This window comes from Lissotriton helveticus, chromosome 3_1 (genome assembly GCF_964261635.1).
Source record: "Lissotriton helveticus chromosome 3_1, aLisHel1.1, whole genome shotgun sequence".
Taxonomy (NCBI): domain Eukaryota; kingdom Metazoa; phylum Chordata; class Amphibia; order Caudata; family Salamandridae; genus Lissotriton; species Lissotriton helveticus.
In genome coordinates this window covers 410,776,968-410,798,216 of record NC_136061.1, presented here as the reverse complement: position 1 = coordinate 410,798,216, position 21,249 = coordinate 410,776,968, and the positions used below count along the sequence as shown (strand labels likewise).

The following is a 21,249-nucleotide window of genomic DNA, read 5'->3' as shown; positions in this document are numbered from 1 at the left end:
TACATTTTTTTTAAATGGTGGGCAGCCCCCATCCCTATATTGTTTACAAAATAAACTTTCCTTACTGTCTGGTGGGCTTTCTGCCCCCGTCTGGGCAGTAAGACTGAAATATAATATGTTTCCAGGAGGGAGCACAAGCCCTCCTTGCCCAAGGGGCCTCTACTCCTATTCTTTGTGGCTTGTGTGTGGATTCCTGTATGAGAATTGCTCTTCTGTGGCGATCTTCAAGCAGGGATCCACCGGACAAAGGTACCTTTGGTAAGGGGAGATTCTCCCCTTTCCTACGATACCTCTCCCAAAGGAATAAGTGTTCGGGTGCTGAGGTACGCCCTCTAGCACTGATTTGGTGAAAGTAAAACGAGCCCATTGGCTCATTTTACTTTCCCTTTTACTGAAATGATGTCAGTGTGCCCTGCTCGCTGATCGTCACTGAAGCAGCAGATGCGCCTTTATAACCCTCCCCAGTGTCTGCCAATGGCAGACAGATGCACCGGGGAGTTAGAGTGGCCATCAGCCGCACTTAAATGGTTAATAGGCAACAAAAAGCATTTGTTTGTTTCTTAACTTTTCTACCGAAAAGCTTTGCCCATATGCACATATCTACTTTTTTATATATGTTTAGCAAAATGCTTTAGTGTCCCACACGTGGATGGGCCGGTTCAGTGATTATGATTTGGTATAGATTCCTCTGGGCTTTATTAGCAATTCCTACTAGTAAGTGACCAATGATACTCAGCCACACCAAGAGACACGCCAGTAGAAATAGAACTTACATATCAAACTTCCTTTTGAAACCTCTCCAACTTTGCATCTAGTCAGGAAACATTTCAAGTTCATACTGTGCATCACCCATGGTTAAAATAAAGTACCTCAAAGCTGCTGATTGCATGTCTAATACTACTGATTGAATTGCATACAAAACTACAGAGCACAACCGTACAGTTTTAGACTTGTCACCCCGGTAATATTTATATTCACTTTGATTCTAAATGTATGTGTGCCGTTGCTTGATATTGAGCTGCAATAAATGGAGATTGACTCATTAACACTATGCTGGTTGGCTATTTCCTCTTTTTCCACAGGCCTGCGACACACCCCTTCATCCTCTAGGAAGACTGGTCGAGACATTGGTAGCAGTGTACAGAATGACCTATGTGGGTGTTGGAACCAACCGCAGGCTGTTGAAGGAGGCTGTGAGAGAGATTGAGTCATACCTGAAACGCATGTTCCAGTTGGTGAGGTGAGCAATCTGGTCACACCCTCTGCCATACTTCAGGAAGAAGGACTTAAAATTGTGTCCTGAAAGCAGTACTGTGCTAATGTGGTTCTGTAGTAGGGGATCTCTGTGTATAGTCATAATCTAGTGAATAGTCCCGCCCATGTGCGCGGACCCCGGAGCAATCAAAAATAATCTCTTAAGTTGTCAAAAAATGCAGAACTGCACAGACACTTAAGAGAGAATTTAAAGACAGATAATGCAGCCTATATCCACAGTCGACACTGTCCAGTGCTTCAACTAGAAATTCCACCAAAAATCCACAAACAGCACAGCCTGTCCAGGTTTTTCCACATAGAAAAACTTGCTTTTACCAGCAAAACCCTCAGGAATGATAGAGAGGAAGAAGTGGACAGACAAGCCCCATAGGCTGCCATTATGTGGCTCAGAACAGGATACTGTGCCTTTAAGAGAACCTTCCAGAACTCTCTCAGTATCCCAGAATGCACTGCAGGTCCCATTTACTTTCAGTTCTTTTTTCCGGCTCCTGCTAGCAGGACCCTGGAGCATTGAACTCTCCCTTTTCAAGGGTTTATTTGGTGATTTTTTCACATTTTCAAGATTTGAGTGCTTTCATTTGAAGTACTTTGGTGCTTTCTTCCTTGTGTGTGTTCTGAGCACTCTTTTATTTGTCAAAATGCCTGCTTTGTTTGACAAATGCCCAGAGTGTTCTAGGAAGAATGCCAAGTCTGACCCACACAAGGTGTGCATCATCTGCCTTCCCTCATCTCATGTCCCAGAGGAGTGTGACATTTGCCAGGGAATCTCTTCCAGGACCCTGAGAGATAGGATGAAGATCAGGCTCCAAGGCCTGGAAGACAGAAGACTGAAAGCACAAGGTGGGTCTGGGCAGACTTCCTCTGCCCATGCTGAGGCCTCTGGGGGGCTCCCCACGGGCAGGAAGACCAGCAAGCGTCCCCATTCTCCGTCGGCGTCGATAGCACCGACGACGGCGTCGAGAGGGATGACAACAGTCTGTTCCCCGTCTCCCCAGATCTCTGGGTCGAAGCGGCGTCGACGCTCGGCGCCGAGGGAACTGAATAGACCGCCGTCGAGATCTCCAGTGACGATTTCATCGTCGGCGGCGAGTTTTCGATGTCGAGAGGTGGCCCGGCGTCGGCGCTCGCCGTCCAGGCGACACCGCCGTTCGCCGTTGGCGAAGAAGAGGAGGTCGGCGTCGAGGGGATCCATGACGTCGAGGATGACGTCGAAGTCTTGCAGACGTTCGGCGTCGAAGAGTCGCTCGTCGTCGAGGCGAAGGCGGTCGCCGTCGAGGCACAGGCGATCGCCGTCGAGAACGGGACGCTCGCCGTCGAGAAGGAGGCGTTCGCCGTCGAGAATGAGGCGTTCGCTGTGGAGAAGGGGGCGTTCGCCGTCGAGGGACAGACGGTCGCCGTCGGGGCGGCGTTCTTCGACGCCGAAGAGGCGCAGAAGGAGTTCTGGTGCCAGGAGTCATTCTAGCCGGCGGCAGGTGCCGGTAGGGGACATCCCCTCTCCTGAGAAGAAGGGAGAGTCACCGGGCTCGGTGTACTCTGAGGTATATACACCTCCTAACCGATGTCGACTCCACCCCCTCCCCCCTTGCCCAAGGAACCTCCTCCGCGGACTTCGCCCCCGCTTCCACCTCCTCATCAACCTCAGCCTCAGCCTCATCTTCCAACTGACGAACCTCCTGTGGTTCCTCCGAGGTCCGTGTCGCTGCCGCGATACCCGACTCCGCCTAAGGGGACTCCTCAGCCGAGGCCCCCAGGCAGGCCACGGTCGCCTGCTCCGGTGAGGCCGGTGGAGCGTCCGAAGCCAGGGAGATCGCGCTCTTGTTCCGGTCGGAGGGGGAGATCGCGGAGTCGTCACAGGTCGTCAACGAGATCAAGACGACGCCACAGGAGGCGCAGATCACGTTCCCACACGACTTCTGGGGCCAGAACCTACTCACCGACTTTGTCGGAATCCCCTGGGACGAGAGTGTCGCCAGTGGACGACATCGGCACGTTCTAGGATGTTCTACTGAGGGGTGCAGCTAAGTTGGGCATCACGGTGACAGTGCCTACTCCCACGACGTCCGTGATTTTCGAGACGCTCCATAAAAAGCACCTGTCTCGACCATTACTGCCTCTAGTACCAGGATTGGTAGAGCCCGCCGAGGAGTTGTTCCTCACTCCCGCGGTGACGAAGTCTGCTCCTTCCAGGCTCCTTAAGTACCGGGCCCCGGATTCTGACCCGGCCTTTCTTCGGATGGATCCGACACCGGACTCTGACATAGTGACGGCGGCTAGGAAGCAGCATGCCACCTCCCCGTCTTCAACTGTACCTCCTGATAAGGAGAGCCGATGGATAGACTCGGCAGGCAGGAAGGTCTGTGGGACGGCATCTACTGCATTGAAAGTGGCTAGTGCTGCGGCGTTGCTAGGGCGATAGGATCGTGCCCTATGGGAGTCCCTCCAGCAATTCGCTGAGTCCCTTCCTCGTGAGAAGAAAGAGGACTTTGAAGGAGGGGATGCTGGTGTCGAACCAGCTCATCAGCGCGGCTGCTGATGTGTCTCTTCTGGCGGCGCATGGGTACTGACTTACATCGCTCAAGCCGGAGGCTCATCAGCGGGTGGCCAATCTGCCTTACTCGGGGGAAACCCTGTTTGGCAAGCATGCGGATGACGAGATGGCCCGCATGAAGGCGGAGACCGAGACCCTGACGGCTGTCGGGTTGGAGAAGCCCAAGGAGAAAAAGACCTACCGCCCATTCCAGAGACGGTTTGGGGCGCAGGGCAGAGGGCGTGGACAGACTTCGGGACAGCAGCAACAACAGCAGCAGCAGTTCCGGAGGCCCTTCCAGAAGCGACAGAAGGGCAGAGGCGGCCAGCAGTCCGCAGCAGCGAACAAAGTCCCAGCTGGGTCTCGATCCTGAGCGGTTACTTCTCCTACATCCGTTACACGCTCCGGTGGGGGGAAGCGTTCAATTTTTCCTGGCAGAGTGGAGAAAAATTACTCAGGACAAGTGGGTGCTGAATATTGTTTGCAATGGATACAGTCTTCGGTTCACCAGCCCGCCTCCATCAATTCCACCGGTCAGCTCGCAGTTTAAGCTGCGCGAGCTCCAGGCGGAGGCCGATACCCTGTTAAGGAAAAGGGCGATAGAAGACGTACCTCTGTCTCAAAGGGGAAGAGGTCTGTACTCTCGGTTCTTTCTGGTTCGCAAGAAGGACAAGAACGAGTTCAGGCCCATTCGGGATTTGCGGCAAGCAAACAAGTGGATTCGCAGAGAGAAGTTTTGCATTCTGTCGTTGCATCAGATTTATCCTCAGCTGCAACAGGGAGACTGGCTATGTGCTATAGACCTACAGGATGCGTACTTCCATGTGCCCATTGGACACAAACACAGGAAGTTCCTGCGATTCCAAGTCGGCGCCAATCATTATCAGTACACAGTACTGCCATTCGGGCTGAAATCTGCGCCCAGGACATTCTCGAAGTGCATGGCAGTGGTAGCTGCATACCTGAGAAAGAACAAGGTGTTTGTCTACCCGTACCTGGACGATTGGTTGATCAAGGCCTCCTCCTTCTCGGAAGCTCAATCGCACTTCCAGAAGACGTGCATTCTCTTGAACAAGCTGGGGTTGCACATCAACATGTCCAAGTCTGTCCCAACTCCGGTCCAGTGCATTCAGTACTTGGGAGCCTCCATCAATATGCTGTCAGCAAGCGTGTCTCCTTCGGAGGAGAGAGGATTATCACTCCTTCGGAAGGCTCAGGCTCTTATGACCGCTCCATCTACAACAGTGAGGACGGTGTCTTCTCTACTGTGGTCGGTGGCCTCTTGTATCTTCCTCACGCCACACGCACGGCTGCACATGAGACCATTGCAGGAGTGCTTGGAGGATCAGTGGGATCAGAGGAAAGGTTCTTGGGACGACAAGATACGACTGTTGCTGCATGCTCTTCAGTCTCTGAAGTGGCGGTGTTCAGCGGAGAATCTCCTCAGAGGGGTTCCCTTCCACAAGGACATTCCCACGCAGACTATCATGACGGAAGCGTCTCTCCACGGCTGGGGGGCGCACTCTGGAGACTTACAGATACAGAGAACGTGGTCCCCGACGGAGTCCACGTATCACATCAATTTCCTGGAACTCAGAGCTGTTCACTTGGCACTGAAGGCCTTTCATCCGTCCTTCCAGACCAAAACTCTGCTTGTGCAGACGGACAATACAACCACGATGTATTACCTCAATAAGCAGGGGGGCTCAAGATCGCGCACCCTGTCGCAGGAGGCGCAGGCGATCTGGCACTGGCTTCTTGCCAGAGGACTGACGATAACGGCTACTCATCTGCCAGGTGTGCAGAATGTTCAGGCAGACGCACTGAGCAGACTGATTCAGGAAAACCATGAATGGGTCATAAACGACGAAGTACTAGGAGAAGTCTTCACAAGGTGGGGGACTCCAGACGTAGATCTGTTCGCCACCGCCGAAAACAGCAAATGCCGAGACTTCGCCTCCAGGTACTACCAGCAGGGGACGCTGGGGAATGCGTTATGGATCAACTGGTCGAACAGCTTTCTGTACGCTTTTCCACCCATTCCCCTGATTCCGGTGGTGCTCATCAAGCTGTCCCAGTCCAGGGCGCGGATGATCCTGATTTCCCCGGAATGGCCCAGGCAGTGGTGGTTCCCGGACCTGCTTCACCGGTCTCTCCTTCCTCACATACTGCTGCCGTGCCGGCCGGACCTTCTCACGAAGTTCGGGGGCAGATGGTGCACCCCAACCTCTCGTCTTTGAGTTTGGCGGCATGGCTCCTGAGATAGTGCAATATGGCCATTTGAATCTACCAAAAGATTGTATGGACATACTGAAGGAGGCTAAGCGACCTTCCACTAGGACTTCCTATGCGTACAAGTAGAAGAGATTTTGTATCTGGTGCAAGTCCAAGAACTATGACCCAACGACGTGTAAGGAAGATATCATCCTTCCGTATCTTCCACATTTGGCGCAGTCTGGCCTTAATGTCCATTCCATTAAGGTTCATCTTGCTGCGCTGACTGCCTACAGGAAATGCCCTTCACAGACTTCCTTCTTCCAGATCCCTGTGATCAAGGATTTTTTGGAAGGCTTGAAGAAAGTGTTCCCTCCTGTCCGGCTTCCTTCGCCTTCATGGGAGTTGAATGTGGTGCTGTCCAGATTGATGAAGGAGCCTTTTGAACCTATTCATAAGGCTTCGTTGCAGCACCTGTCCTGGAAGGCGTCGTTCCTCGTGGCCATTACATCGGCCCGCAGGGTGAGTGAAATTCAGGCGTTGTGTTGCCAAGAACCTTATACTGTATTTCATGCTGCTAAGGTTGTTATGCGTACTCACCCTAAATTTCTTCCAAAGGTTATCTCTGATTTCCATGTGAACCAGACCATAATGTTGCCTACGTTTTTTCAGAATCCTTCGTCTCCAGCGGAAAGTTCTCTGCATTCCCTGGATGTTAGGAGGGTATTGAAATGTTATCTGGATAAAACCAAAGATATTCGTAGGTCAGACCAATTGTTTATCAATTATGGATCAGTCTGGACCGGTCTTGCTACCTCGAAACAGTCCATCTCCAGGTTGATTGTGTCCTGTATACAGTTGTGTTACCAAAAGGCTAATAAGACCTTAGGGGGTAAGCCTAAGGCTCATTCAACCAGGGGCATAGCTGCACGACGGCTTTGCTTCGTAATGTTCCTATTGCAGAAATCTGCAAGGCGGCCACTTGGAAGTCTGTCCATACCTTTGCTAAGCATTACTGTCTGGATACTGATGCCAGAACAGACGCTCAGGTTGGGCAGGCTTCGCTGCGAAATCTGTTTGCACAGTAGTAGTGTTATTCTTTTTCTCCACCGCCGCTTTGGTGTGGGAATGGGCTTGCCATTCTATTCACTAGATTATGACTATACACAGAGATCCCCTACTACAGAAGGAGTAGTTTCTGTCCTGTAACTCCAGTTCTGTAGTAGGGGTATCTCTGTTATAGTCATAAGCGTCCGCCCTCCTCCCCGGTGGAGACAAATGTTTATTTTCGGAATGCTACAGGTCTGGCGTTATACGCCTTCAAAAAGAACTGAAAGTAAATGGGACCTGCAGTGCATTCTGGGATACTGAGAGAGTTCTGGAAGGTTCTCTTAAAGGCACAGTATCCTGTTCTGAGCCACATAATGGCAACCTATGGGGCTTGTCTGTCCACTTCTTCCTCTCTATCATTCCTGAGGGTTTTGCTGGTAAAAGCAAGTTTTTCTACGTGGAAAAACCTGGACAGGCTGTGCTGTTTGTGGATTTTTGGTGGAATTTCTAGTTGAAGTACTGGACAGTGTAGCCTGTGGATATAGGCTGCATTATCTGTCTTCAAATCTGTGCAGTTCTGCATTTTTTGACAATTTAAGAGATTATTTTTGATTGCTCCGGGGTCCGCGCACATGGGCGGGATTATTCACTAGATTATGACTATAACAGAGATACCCCTACTACAGAACTGGAGTTACAGGACAGAAACTACTCCTACTGTCTGCTATCTAGCATGTTATTGATGTGACTGAGATTATCTAAAAGCTTATATTTTTTAGGTCTTGGCTGCAGACAGCCTCTGGCGAATACTTCTGCCTGCAAATTCCTCACTTGTTGAATATCCCCAAGCTCCATACTGGATCTGGAAACGTTTCCATAGCTCTCCCACACCAGTAGCGAGTGATAGCTCCATCTCTGCTCCGGAAGCGATACCATGGTGACATCATTGGAGCTATGAAGCACACACCAAATCGTATCATCGACTGTTACTTTCATTCCCTGCTCTTCAGTGCAGATCCAGAGTGCTCTCCTAATTTAGTCAGTGTTTCTTCAGAGATTTTTGCTCACAAAAACTTCTCAGCGTGTGCAGTGCCAGGAAGGGAATGTTTTGGGTACATTGTTTTCCCCCTTGCATTCTAATTGGCCCATAAGTTCCCCCTCAGCACAGTACGTCCAATAGTTCCTCTTGAAACGCCTCTGGCCCCATGTGGAAATATTCCGATGCAGCGGCATTCACTAGTTGGCTGCTCATCTGCACCACCGAGTCTAGCACTAGTGACATGGTACCTCTACCCAAATCCAGGCGTATCCAGCAGAAGTCAAAATTGGGGAGCCCAAAGGATAATAGAGATAGAAAAGGCACATGAACAGTGAAATACTTTCCACCAGTGTAATTGACAAGCAGTACATGAAATCATTGACGCTGTTTCACACCGAAGTCAGAAGCCTGGCATTATTCAGCATGACACATGCATGTGGACTGGATGTTGCTCTAGAGATTTAGATGGGTTGCCCCTTTGGGCCGGCTCTCACTGCTGTGGCATCTTTTTCCTGCTGTTCTAGGAAAGGCTTCAGATGTTCTGGAGGTTATCCTGCACATTGTGGAAGACTAAACTAACATCTTTACAAAGGTTCTGCAACCTCTGCTTTTGAGCTGTTACTGCCTTTTAATGAGGCCTTCAGGGATCTGGTGACAGCTGCATGGAAAAAGCTAACTGCATAACCTGCAGTAGATGATACAGACCAGCTTCTGGAAGGCCAGCTTTCTTGTCTGCTCATCCTTACCCAGAAAGTATGGTTGTGCAGGACTCCTGCTCCCCAAAGCAAAATCTGATTTCAGCCCATTAGACAGGGAATCTAAAAAGCTGGTGGGAAAAGGAAAGATGATCTGCACTATGATTGATGAGGCGGTATACTCACACCTAGTGGGATATTGCCATACAATCTCAGGGACCACTTTGTGGAGGTGCTAATGATGGGCAGGCACCTTTAGACCGGTCATCAGAGCCGATCTGGATATTGACTATTCAGTTGCCAGAGATCCAGACAACATTGCTAAACATGCGGTTCAGTGGAGAGAGGCTTTTTTGGGAGAAAAGGTAGATTCTACACTACTACGTTTCAAGGTAGGCAGAGGGGGCGTCTCGTTCCTTGGAGTCCAAGTGAGTTACTACTGCCAGTTTCAGAACGTTTCAAGGCTTCTTGAGGGGCTTCAATTATTGTCAGTGCCAGCTCTCTTAACCTCCCAAGCAACAGAACCAGCTTCTTGAACATTACAGAGGCAGAAGTAAAGGCAGGTGCCGCCACATGCAGCAGCCTTCTTCCACTTGGTCCGCTCCACCTGGAAGGCCTCTTTACCTTCACCTGGTAGGGGTATGTGCAGCCCGTGGGAGGACCTCCTTTTTACAGGCCTGGAAGACCATAAAATTGGACTAGTGAGCTGTTCATATTGTAGAAAGGGAATGGCCTTTCCTTTGAGCACACTCCTCCCCACATCTCTGCTGCTCAGTCCATTTAGTCAGAAAACCATCTCCAGATACGGCACCAGGTTGTAGAAGCCCTGCCGCACAAAGAAGTAAGGAGTGGTGGAGTTGGTTTCAAAGCATGAATTTGGTTAGGGGTGTAGCTCTGAGTACTTTCTTGTTCACAAGAATGACAGCTGTCATATGATACTAGACCTCAAGCTTGTGAACCTTTACCTCTGTAAGGAAAAGTTGATGATGCTGTCCATGTTCTGGTTCCTCTGTGACTGGAAGCTTAAGCCTGGATAGCATACCTCTGCTTGTAGGCAGAGAGGTTTCAGAAAACCAGTCCTTGCAATGCATGGCAAGGTCTACTCACTACCAGTTTGTGGTCCTTACATTTGGACTGACATTGGCACCTTCACCAAGGTGAAGGCAGTGGTTGCAGCTTATCTCGGAAGGCTTTGTATTCCTGTACCTGGATGAATGGCTGCTCAAATCTGGCTTGCTGCATTTGGCATTGCAACACCTGCAAATAACTGCATCGCTGCTGTTTGACTTGAGCTGGACACAGCAGCTGCATTAGCTTTCCCTTCTCCTGGGGGGACATGGGATGTACAGGATATTAAGTTGATGTTTCGAGATGGAGCTCAAATTCAATACCTGATGATTCTTTGTTTACTTGGCCTGCTGACTTCTTTCATGCTCTGGGTCACATACGCATGCTGGCACATGATGGCCCTCCTTTGGTGCCTCTGCAGGCAGTGGGTCCAGCATGGGGACATCTGTTGGACACCATTGCGATCTACTGCAACACTTCTGTATATCTGGCTCGGTGGAGGAGCACCTATTTTAGGGGATGCACTTCTGCATCCCTCCTACAGTGAGGGTGGGGGAACTGGAGATTAGAGGCTTCTGATGTCCGGAAGAGCGGTTATTGCATATAAAAACTGCTAAAACTGTGGATGATTTAGAGAGCATTCAAAGCCTTCCTCCATTCCCCTCTTGGTCAGTCTGTCCAGGTCTTGCACAATGTGACTGTGATGTGGTACATAAAGAAGCAGGTAGGAGAAATGTTGCTCGAATTGGATTTCCTTAAAAAACAGACGATCAGAGACGTTTGGCAAACCAGGAACAGTTTGTTTAATTGAACAGTTCAGCCAGAACTACAGTTACATGCACTAGGTCTGAGGGCTGTTTTAATTTACATTGATTTTGAGGCTATTTTAAATGCAATATTAGAACAGCCGTAAACGGTTTGCTGCATACCATATATGGTGTAGAAATTTGGTTGCTGCCTTTAGGGCCATAAATTAATGGTCAATTGTTACTACAGGTGGGTCTTGACCTGCATGAACAGTGTGGCCAGTGGTGTAATGTGTCCAGCATGGGGAGCGCGTGTTCACTATGTGTGCTAGGCCCTTATTGGCTAAGTGTTCCTAACTTAAGTGGTATCTGACTTTATGGTGTTTTTATTAGCGCGTACCTCCACCGGCCATGTGTGCTTTATTGGGGCAATCTCCCTGGATGATTGTAATGTTGTTGCCCTTTTCTATGGAACTGATCAAGAGTTCCTTGTCCTAGTGTTTGCTTGCCAGTTGTACACCCTCCCACCTGTGACCCATGAATTAGTAATCCCAGGCCTAGGTCGCAGGGCCTGCCTGACCACGTACTTGTGTGTCAAGGTAGATGTGAAGTTCAGAACGGGTGATTCTGTTAATAAGGACGATGGTTCCTTTTTGGCGACAGATGCATCAATATCCATATTAACAATATGATCGCATGTTCTCTGTCAAAATGTGTTGACACTCTGGTCTTGGGCATACCAGCATGGCAGATTGGGTTGCCGCCAACCATCAGGCTGTTATTCTGAACATTAAGGTTGACAGCCTCAGTTGCCATCCTCTTGCTAACACTATTAGTGTCTGTACTCTTTTTGCCCTGTGGGTCAACCCTCGAGTGGAAATGTTTGCCACTCGTACCATGCCCATTTCCTGTAGCAGTGTGTCCTCCAGTATCCACTGCAAGGGGCCTTAGGGGACAGTTTTTGATTGAGGTGGAACTTTGTGCGTCACTATGCTTTTCCCCCATATCCTTGATTTTGAAGATTCTGAGGAGGATTTGCCAGGACCAGACCAATTTATTTCCATCGCATCAGACTGGCTTACAAGCTCTTGGTATGCAGATCTACTGTGCCCCTTCTAGTAGTGTTCCCAACTCTGCCTTTCTGTCTGGCAGGGTAGAACTCCTTTCTCAGTTCAAGGAGCAGGTACTGCACCCCAACCTCCACAGCCTCCGCCATTATGCTTGGAGATAGAATGGAAGCACCAAAGCTCCTGCCTGCTTCCACTGGAGGTTAGTTGCTTTTCTTCCCAAGCTGGTGACCCCTTTCCACCTCCATTGCCCTGCACACTTTCTACCCTCCCCTTCATCCCACCAAAGAGGAGGGGAGATTGCCTTGGCTGGACCCCAGATATGCAGTTAGTTTTCTACAATGATTGCTCCAAGATCATGTCTGACGACGAGCTCTGTGTCAGCTATATACAAGCAGCAAGAAAGGCAAGGCTGCCCAAAAGAGGACTTGTGCCCCATGGATCATACTGTGTATAAAAAAGTGCTATGCTCTTGCTAAGAAGGAACCACAAGAGGGGACCCAGGCCGATTTCAGTGGTGCAAACACTTCTACCTCCGCTCTGGCCAGAGGTGTTCTTTTGGCTGAGATTTGTTGTGCAGTGACACAGATGACCGTTTCCACCTTCACCAAGCATTATTGTTTGGATTCAGTGGTGAAAAAGGAAGGTCATTTCATACTATCAGTGCTCCAGGATTCACTCACCTGGCTAATCCTTCAGACCCACCACATGGCCGGAATACAGCTTTTGAATCAGTTCAACAGGTAAGGAATCAGCAGGTCCACCCCCTCCCCGTTCTAAAGGATTATCATAAGCCACATTAAAAAGGTTCCAGTCTAGATTGTTTCAGAATAGTCCCTCAAAATGATTGTCGTATCCTCAACTTAGCCTATCAGGGCATTTAAAAATGGATGGAGAAATGATGTTGGTGCACAAGGGTGGGTGCTTTATGGCTTCAATGACATCACAGTGGCACCTCTTCCGGTGATGAGATGGAGGCAAAGACCCCTACTGGCACCAGAGAGCAATGAAGAAATGTTGGTATACTGAAGGTATTCAACAGGTGAGGAATCTGAAGGTAGATATAGTATCCTCCACAACGAACATTACTGAAGGTAAGTAACTGTTTCTTTCAGCTGTCTGTTTCCGAAGACCTGTTGTGGACAGTACCAGTACTTACAGTGAGCTTTAGGATAGCCTATTGCTTATCACTCGTTGGCTTTCTTATCCAACGACTTTGCTTGTCTCATTTTGATCATTTTCCTTACTCTTTGTTTGTCCCTCACCTGGAGCATAGCATATTTACCATCTTTTTGATTGGATGATTTGTATCCTCCGATGGCTCATCACCAGGGAATTGCTTCTTTCTTTTGCACTCTATGGTGCTGCATGTGTTTTCTCGTCCTCTCCTCCCATCCCTGCCCCCATACACAGTCCATATTGCTCTGCTCCGTCACCCCAGTCTTTTGCTCTCTACAGTTTTTTTTCATAGTTTTGCTACCAAGCTGCTCCCTTATCTTTGTTGCTCTTTCAAACATGCTTTTTTGTAAATTTGCTGCTCCAAGATTACGTCTAACATCTTGGAACAGTAAGTTAAAAGGGGCCACCCACCATGACTTCTGGGTGCCCATGCATGGTGGTGACACATGCATGCTTATGTCATTACGATACAACAGAGTTTTTTGTGTGTTCTTTTTTTTTTTTTTTTTTTTTTTTTTTAAGTTGGAACGTGGAAGTTTACACAGCCGTTTAGCCGGCATCCCTGAGGCCCGGCGGCAATCATTTCTAGCGTGCATCATTACTTTGGCAATTTCGTCAGAAGGTATAAAGGTCTGCTTTTAACCGTAGAACCAAACAGCACTAAACAACAAGAGCACAGCCATCGAATAAAACCACAAAGCGTTCCCAGAGGGTAAATAGACTTATATCCATCATCGAATCATCTTAACAATAGTGACGTAGTCCAAGACCCCTCCCGGCTCCACCCTCACTTGCAATAGGCAGGCGTCCACCAAGGCTGCAGATCACATCAGCACACACTCTCTCAGTAACATTCTAAATCTCAATCCGACAAACCCTCATCCAAATCTTCTCTCGGTGGTTCACAGATGTCTCCTCTGTATATGTTCCATGCCCCCCAGATCAGACCCCATTTCTTGGGGCAACCCCTCCGGACAAACACCGCCTTCTCTGCCACCATTGCATCATCCATATCATTGCACCATTCTCTCAGTCTGGGCACTGCAGGTGACCCCCACAGTTTAGCCACATTGCGCTTCGCAACCATCAGGCCCAACACCACCCAGTCCTGCTGTCGATGGGTCAAGTCCGTTGCCTCCCATATGTTCAGCAAGCAGCAGCGCGGGTCCAACCGCAGGGAAACATTCACAGTCTGAGAGATAGTGCGTAACACCGCTGTCCTATCCCTGCCAGCCTCCTGCAATCCCAAATGGTGTGGAAGAACGTCCCCCTTTCTCCGCATCTGCGGAGGCAGTACTCCTGATCAGCCTTTCCTATTTTGTGCAGAACCGTCCTGGTATAGTATGTACGGTGCAGGACTTTCAGCTGCACCAGCTTAAGTCTTGAGGGAATCGCCGACTCGCAAGGTGACGAGAGAGCCTCCTGCCACTCCGAGTCATCAAGGTCACCTATGTCCGCCACCCAGCTGGAGCGCAACTTGGACAACATGTCAGGGAGATTAACCAGTTTCCGGTATGTGTATGAGGTGGCTTTTTGGGGCATGTGCTCGGTCAGCAGTCGGTCCTCAAGAGGGGTAGACTCCTGCAAAGTCGTACCTGCCGGAATGGCTGGCCCCAGTGCGTGCCTTATCTGGATGAATCTGTACCGTTCGGACTCTCCCATACCATATGTGGCCTGTAAAAACCCAAAATCCACGATTCTGCGATTTTTCCAGAGGTCCCCCACCACTGAAATTCCAATGTCGTCCCATGCCTTAAACCCTTTGGTATTGCCCATGTAACCCAACCTGTGTGAGTCCCATAGGGGTGTCATCTGTGTAACAGTGTGCGCGCAGTGCAGGTGTCTGTGTGCCTTATACCAGATTTGGATCGTATGACGTGTCGGGCCCTGTAGCTCAGACGGGACGGTGCGGCTATATAGGTTTCTCAGCAGACCTCTGGGTTCGATATTCTGCCTGTCCACCATATAGGCTGGGTCCGTGTGTGGGACATGTAACCAGTAGTTGATCTGTTTAAGGTGGGCAGCCCAGTAATATAGTTCAATACTAGGGAGTGCTATCCCCCCATCGTACCAGTCCCTCACCAGCTTGTTCTGCGCAATGCGGGCCGGTTTCCCATCCCAGAGCAGAGTAGAAATTGCCGCCGTGATGGCCTTAAAGTAGGAGGGGGGCACTGGAAACGGCGTATTCTCCAGGAGGTACAAAAAACGAGGCAGAGCCATCATTTTAAACAGGGCAGCTTTGCCCAAAAGAGTGAGTGGAAGGGAGCGCCACACCTTGACATCCCGAACAAACCGCTCCAGGGGGGGTCTTAGGTTCAAAGCGTGGAATACGTCCGGACTAGGAGTAACGTAAATCCCCAGATATTTAAAGGGGGCAACGGTATACGCCAACGGACAGCCTCTCGGAAGTGGGGGGGGGGTGGCCAACAAGAACGAATAGAACAGATTTCGACCAGTTAATTCTATAGCCGGACACTCTCCCGAACTTCTCGCAGACATTGAGCAGCTCCGGGACCGATTTCCGCGGGGCGGTGAGGTAGAGCAGGACATCATCGGCGTACAGCGATATCCGATCTTCCCACGTTGGTGACCACCGGATACCCTTAATTGATGGTTCCCATCTAACCCAAATCGCCAGCGGCTCAAGGATTAATGTAAACAGTAGGGGAGACAACGGGCAACCCTGTCTCGTTCCACGCCCAAGCGGGAAGGTCCTAGAGATGTGGCCATTTGCCACAACCTGCGCCAGGGGGCCAGTGTACAGCAGTCGGACCCACGCACAAAAGCGGGGCCCAAAGCCCATGCGTCGGAGCACCGCGAAGAGGTAAGGCCACTCCACCGTGTCGAACGCCATAGTGGCGTCCAGGGAGAGCAGTACCGCTGGTTCCCGTATACTCTCCCTGCGAGCCAGAACCGCCTGTAAACGCCGCAAATTGTGCGAGGTATTGCGATTCTGCATGAAGCCGGACTGGTCCGGGTGTACTAGAGTGGCAAGGTGGGGGGTCAACCTCAACGCCAGTAGCTAGGCGAGGATCTTCGGCTCCGCATTGAGCAGGGAGATGGGGCGGTAGGAAGTGCATTCCTCTGCCACTTTACCAGGTTTATGGATCGGGATGATAGCGGCCAGGCGCTGGTCACTCGGCAGCATACCCACTTCTAGGCTGTCCACGAGCATGTTAAGAAGATGGGGGGCTGTCGTCTGGGACGTTTGTTTGTACAATTCCACCGGAATGCCGTTGGGTCCCAGGGCTTTCCCAGACGCCAACGCCTCGGTCGCGTCCCCTACTTCCTGCACGGTAACATCGGCCTCCAACAAAAGTGCCGCCTCTGGAGAGAGACAGGGGATCGTCAGATCCTTGATGTAGTCATAGGCCTCCTCCGTCGAGAACCCTGCCCGAGGAGCGTAGATAGCTTCATAATGATCTGCTAGCAGGTCGACAATAACCCCGGGGTCAGAGGTCGCCCGTCCGTCCGTCAGCGTCAGCTGAGCAATAACTCTGCCTGCCCTTTCCTTTTTATCGAGCCAGGCCAGCATCTTTCCCGCTTTATCGCCCAGTTCGTATACTCTATGGCGGGTGGCCTGGATGGAAGTCCTAACCGATTCCCTCTGGTACGCCATCCATTCTATGCGGCACAGCCGGACCGCCTGGGCGGCCCCCAGCGACGGATTGGAATCCTGTCTAGAGATGGCCACTGCAAGGGCCTCCTCCAGGGCGCTGAGTTCTTGCTGTTGTGTTCTCCTGTGGGCCGTTACCGATGCAATCCCCTGCCCTCGCAGCACTGTTTTAAAAGCTTCCCATAGAGTACTCTGGGAGTCCACTGAGCCCACATTCTCCCGAAAATAGCGCTCGGCAGTAGTGGTGAGTGATTTTTTCAAAGGGGCATGTTGCAGATAACTCGCATGAATCGGAAACGTACGGCACCTGTGTGCGCGGCGACTTGTGTATGTGAGCAGGAGAGGGGAGTGATCGGAGATACCTCTGGGGCAGATGGCCACTTCTTCGACCCCACAAAGCCCCTCACCTGACATGAACACATGGTCAATCCGCGAGAGGCAATTATGTGTAGCCGAGTAGTACGTGTAGTGTCTGTCGTGGGGGTGTTTGTAGCGCCAGCAGTCCGTCAGACCCAAGGCGTCTAACAGACCGGAGAGTCGCCCGCCTCCCCGCACCGTCGCAGCCTGTCCACCACGTCATTGAAATCTCCCCCTAAAACCAGAGTTGCTGTCGGTAATGCCAGGAGAAAGGAGGCTAGTGCAGTGTGAGCTTCGGTGTGCAAGTTAGGCGGGATGTATACAGACACGAAATTAAAGAGCTGGCCTTCCCACTGTTCTGTTACCGCTGCGAAGTGGCCCTGAGTGTCTACCTTAGTTTGTTTGCATATCAATGGAAAAATTTTCCGTATAAGGATTCCAGACCCCCTAGAACCGGACGAGAAGTCCGCATGAGTGACGAATTTGTACCCCCACCTGTCCATCGCTCTAGAGGCCGTGCCCACTAAATGGGTCTCCTGCAGCATAAACCCTTTTCAGGCCGGCAGCGTAGTAAACTAAACAGGTATAGCAGTTCTATCAATGCTTAAGTACACAGCAAGCCGCCTACAACCACTTCGGGCCGGCCGCGACAAGTTAAACATTGCACCAAAGATTGACCAAAGTTTGAAGAAGCCCACTGGCCGTAAGTGATGCAAAATAGTCTAGTGTAAACAGGTGCTTACTAATTTAATAACCCAAGGCCCCTATTAAAGACAACTCGTGTATGGGATCAGGATGCGTGAACATTGTCTCTCAGGGTCAGCAATCGCCAGGCAACCCATAGAAGCTTTAAGTCCCCGCTGCGCCCAACGATCTATGTGTATGTGCATGCAGGGAAGAACGCAGCCAGGGCGGCTTTAGTAAAAGGAAGAGAACAATAATAAGAGAGTAACAATAACCGTTCAGGTCGTGACATGCCGTGCGACGTTTGGGCGTCTTGCGCTGTGTAAATAGAAGGATCAGGGGACAGGCGAGGGAGGAATTGGCCATCAATCCCAATGTGTCCGACTTACCACCAGGCTAGGGCATAATCATCTTTCAATCACTTGGGAAAAGTTGCAGGGCCCTTAGCTTCGGGGGGCTAAATCAAGTGAATTTGATGCGCATGAGATAAGATAGCAAGGGCTGCCAAACACACTGGAATTTCTTTTCAGTGTTCGCTATGTTATGTGAGAGCCTATCCATAGCCTGTGTATGCCAGACTCGGACGAACCACTGGGCTATGGGGCTGTGGTCTGTTTCCATGTGCACGCTATGAGTTGTCGTGCTGCTAGTAGTAAATGGCCCAATCCGCCCCAGTCATTGCCGGTAGATTAGAGGGACGTATGCCCAGTATCACAACATATTGCAGCGACGGGATCTGGTATCCCACCACACCCTTAATGTGGCCCAGGACTTCCTTCCAAAAAGTAGCTATCACGTGGCAGGACCACCATATGTGGTAGAGAATGCCTTCCTCCAACCCACATCTCCAACAGAGGTTGGATACTGAGCGATACATGGTGGCCACCCGGGAAGGCGTATATTACCATTGGAGCATCAATTTGTAGGCAGTTTCACGGGAAGCAAAGCTACGGTACGTTTTGGGGATATCTTACCATAATTTTTCCCACTGCTTGGGAGAGATGTCCTCCCGGGGTCGAGGCCTGCCACAAAGTCTGATATCGATGTGGGCGCAGCGGAGTCGAGTTTTGTAGCACCCAAAAGGTCTGGGACATAAGCCTTTGGTGCCTTCAAAGGCCCGCACCAAATTTTTCGAACAGGGTGAAGTGGCGTGTCGCCACAGCATGAACCTAGGGGGTGGAGAGCCAGTGGGGCAGTTGCGGCGCAGTTGCATGTATTGATAGTGTGCTGTGTGCGGTAGCGCAAAGTCAGATCTGCCTTCGTCAAAGGACTTAAGGACTATCCCCCGCGAATAAGGCGTTAATCGTATGAAACTGCCCATTGTTCAAATCACAATTCACCTGTTTTTGCAAGCCCAGGCAGAATTACGGGTTGCGCGCAATAGTAGTATGTGGGGACGGGAACATGTTCAGCCACTTTTTGACCGCTATTTTGTCCCATATGTCAAGGACTGTTTTGGTCAACGCCGCAACATATGCACTCCGGGGTCGGGTGTGATTAGGCAGCCGAGTGAGGTCCAGAGTGGCCGGCACGCCACCGTCCGCTCCATTTGAAACCAATGCTTCACTCTCCTGTGCAACCCACTCAGAGATGTACCTCAAATGCGCTGCCCAATAATATACCTGTAGGTTCGGGCATGCCAGACCTCCCCTATCCCATGGACGCATCAGAAGTGAAGGCTCTACCAGCGGATGCTTCCCATTCCACACAAAGGCATGTAGATCACCCTGTAGACGCTGAATAGCCACCTGTGGGATCGGGAGTGTCTGAAATAGGTAGAGAACCCGTGGCAGGGCATTTATCTTAATGACGTTGATGCGCTCCAGCCATGAGATATAAAGGGGCTTCCATCTCTGTAGGTCAGCCAGTACAGAGTGGCGTAATATCGCCCAGTTTACACGCAACCAGGAAGTGAGTGCCGGGGTAAGCTGGAGCCTCAAGTATGTAATGGAGGTCTCCGTCCACTGGAAGAGAGTCAATATAGTATGCTGGCCTCAGAGGTTGGGATATTAATGTTGAGGGCGAACGATTTAGAGAGGTTGATCTTGAAGCCCGAGACAGCTTCAAAAGACTGCAGAGTGTCCACCACGCATGGAAGGGATAGTCTGGGCTCAGTCCGTGTGAGCAAGAGGTCATCCACAAAGAGGTTGATCTTATGGATTTGGCCTCCAAAGGTCACGTCCTCAATCCACTCTAACTCCCTCACCTGTATGGCCAGGGGCTCTACCACCAGTGCAAAGAGGAGTGGCGAGAGTGGGCACTCATGCCTCAATGCAGTGATATTGGCCTTGTGGCCTGTTCATTAGGTCGAATGCAAGCTGTGGGGGCCACATATGACGCCATGATCTACGAGATGAACTCCCGTCCCAAGCCTATTTTGCTCAACACAGCGCGGAGATAGGACCAGTCTACACGGTAAAACTCCTTCTCCGCGTCAAGCGAGAGAAGGCATGTAGGGATGTTCAGGCGTCAAACTTTTTCAGCAAGGTGCACTACGTGACATACATTATATGCACCCTGCCGGTGGCGGATAAAGCCCACCTGGTCTGGGTCGATGAGGCCCAGCAGATGGGGTTCAAGGCGCGATGCCAATATTTTGGTGAAGATCTTGGCATCCATGTTGAGCAAAGCTATGGGGCGGTAAGGAAACTGCGCCGGGTCCTTACCCTCCTTAAGTATAAGGGAGATCTCTGCCATTGCCATTGCCAAAGTGGGGGTGAGGCCTGTGTTATCCGTGCAGAGGTGATCCTGTAGTTGTGGGAGGAAGACGCAGTAGAAATTCAAAGGCAACCCATCCGGCCCTGGGGTCTTACCGAGAGGGAGATTCTTGACAGCTGCGCCTAGTTACTCCAAGGTAATGGCTCTATGGAGGAGGGATGCGTGATGTTTGCATGGGGGTCCCATGCACAAGCAGTAAGTAGGAGGGTAATCGCGTGGGAGAAGGGTCTTCCTGAAAGTACAGTTGCTGATAATAGGGAAGGAATGCCTCCGCTTTGTCCTTTTCAGCCGTCGCACATGTGGCATCCCCCGTCTGGAACTTAGCAATGTAGGCCTTCGCCTGACGCTGCCGCAACTTACCAGCCAGGAGCCTGCCCACTTTGTCACCTCCGTCATAGTACTTTTGCGACTGAGATAGCAAGGCCCGTTCTGCCTTGCCCACCCGATGCTTGTGCAGCTGGCCCCTCAGCTGCGCAAGTTGCCATTAGTGCGACGGTGGGGGCCTCTTTGCACGCTCTAATATTTTAACCTCTGCAGTGAGTTTAGATTCTACACGCTTAGCCTCACGCCCTCTAGCAATGTCGATGGATGTGATGATACCCCGGATTGTTGCTTTGAACCCATCCCAAGGTGTGCAGGGAGACCTCAGGGGAAGCATTAAGTTGAAAATATTCCGTAATACCCTTGAGGATCTCCTCCACATTTTATTTATAAAGTTTTATATAGCGCATACTTGACCCTAGAGGGTATCAGAGCGCTTTACATTTAGAATTGTTGCGTTACAAGTTACATCAGATACGAAAGCATAGTAAGGAACAGTACACACAAACAATGTTACAGTAATTCGAAGGAGGGAGGGGAGGAAGGAGTAATAGCGGGGAGACGAGGAGGAACAATGCCCAATGACCGGCTGGGTAGGTGACGGTCAAGGGGGAAAACCAGGTCCAGACTCCTCATTAGCTGTCCACTGGTCATCAGCCATGTTGCTCAGGTCTCAGCGTTCAGGAAAAGCCA

The 21,249-nt window shown here is 50.6% G+C and overlaps 1 protein-coding gene across 2 annotated transcripts in view; it reads left to right on the top strand.

Moving 5' to 3' along the window:
- The window catches only part of ALS2 (alsin Rho guanine nucleotide exchange factor ALS2), a 1,284,778-nt gene that overhangs the window by 1,067,885 nt on the left and 195,644 nt on the right, over positions 1-21,249 (top strand). For both annotated transcript variants that reach the window (XM_078680222.1, XM_078680224.1), the window contains one exon: positions 1,083-1,240. In XM_078680222.1, the coding sequence (XP_078536348.1) occupies positions 1,083-1,240 (158 nt within the window). The remainder of the gene's footprint in view (positions 1-1,082; positions 1,241-21,249) is intronic.